We start from the raw sequence: 1,421 nt of genomic DNA, 5'->3' as shown, positions 1-1,421 counted from the left end.
GGTCCATATATACAATGGAATATTACTCAGCCACCAGAGAGGATGAATACCCAACTTTTACATCAACATGGGTGGGACTAGAGGAGATTATGCTAAGTGAAATGAGTCAAGCAGAGAAAGTCAATTATCATATGGTTTCACTTATTTGTGGAACATAAGGAATAGCATGGAGGACATTAGGAGAAGGAAGGGAAAAATGAAGGGGGGGAAATCGGAGGGAAGAGATGAACCATGAGAGACTATGAACTCTGAGAAACAAACTGAGGGTTTTAGAAGGGAGGGGGGTGGGGGGATCGGTTAGCCTGGTGATGGGTATTAAGGAGGGCACGTACTGCATGGAGCACTGGGTGTTATACGAAAACAATGAATCGTGGATCACCACATCAAAAACTAATGATGTATTGTATGGTGACTAACATAATAAAATAAAATTTAAAAAAAAATTCTCTCCTTTTCTCTCTCCCCCCTCCTCTGCCCCTCCCTCCCCCTCTCACCCTGTGTTCTCTAAATTAAATAAAATCTTTAAAAAAAAGGGGGGGGGGCCAAAGACCTAAACAGACATTTTTCCAAAGAAATTATGCGAATGGCCAACACCTATACGAAAAGATGCTCAACCTCACTCATCAGGGAAATGCAAATCAAAACCACAATGACGTATCCCCTCACACTTGTTAGGATAACTATTCTCAAACAAAAACACAAGATTGTAGATGTTGCTGAGGTTGTGGATATGTTGAAACCCTTTTACACTGTTAGTGGGAATGCAAAATGGTGCAGTGACTATTGAAAATAGTCTAAAAGTGCCTCAAAAAATTAAAAATAGAATAATAATATTGTCTAGCCATCCCACTTTTGGGTATTTATCCATGAAAAATGGCAATCAGGGTCTCAAAGAGGTATCAGCACTCCCAGTGTAGCACTATTTGCAATAACCAAAATGTGGAAATAACCTAAGTGTCTATCAACGGATTAATGGGTAAATAAAGCACGGAAAATGTGGTATACACATACAACAGCGTATCCTTCAACTGTGTAAAAAAAAAAAAAAAAGGAAATTCTGCAATATAAGGCAACATGGACAAAGTCCTATGCTATGTGAAATAAGCCAGTCACAGCAGGACGAATATTGCATGATTTCCCTTACAGGAGATATCCAAAAGAGCCAAACTCATGAAAGAACACAGTTATAAAATCTCATTTAGGCAAGATGAATAACTTGTAGAAATCTGCTACACAGTATTGTGCCTACAGAGTAGAATACTGTATTGCACAGTAAGATTTGCTAAGTGTTAAGTTCTTACATTACACATTAAGCGTTCTAACACTGCAGTAAAATTAATAAAAAGAAACCAATCTTGCTGGCACCCTGATCTTGGACTTGCAGCCTCCAGAACTGTGAGAAAATAAATTTGTTGTTTAAG

The 1,421-nt window shown here is 38.4% G+C and overlaps 1 protein-coding gene across 1 annotated transcript in view; it reads left to right on the top strand.

Annotated features, from left to right (window-relative positions):
• Positions 1 to 787, top strand: part of LOC145717737 (cilia- and flagella-associated protein 47-like) — a 187,904-nt gene extending 187,117 nt beyond the window's left edge. Inside the window, exon 18 of the mRNA XM_081807960.1 lies at positions 676 to 787. Within this exon, the coding sequence (XP_081664086.1) occupies positions 676 to 787 (112 nt within the window). The remainder of the gene's footprint in view (positions 1 to 675) is intronic.
• The last annotated feature ends 634 nt before the right edge of the window (positions 788 to 1,421 follow it).

This window comes from Leptonychotes weddellii, chromosome X (assembly GCF_054177405.1).
Source record: "Leptonychotes weddellii isolate Sample4059 chromosome X, ASM5417740v2, whole genome shotgun sequence".
NCBI classification, from domain to species: Eukaryota; Metazoa; Chordata; class Mammalia; order Carnivora; family Phocidae; genus Leptonychotes; species Leptonychotes weddellii.
This window is presented reverse-complemented; position numbering and strand designations above follow the sequence as displayed.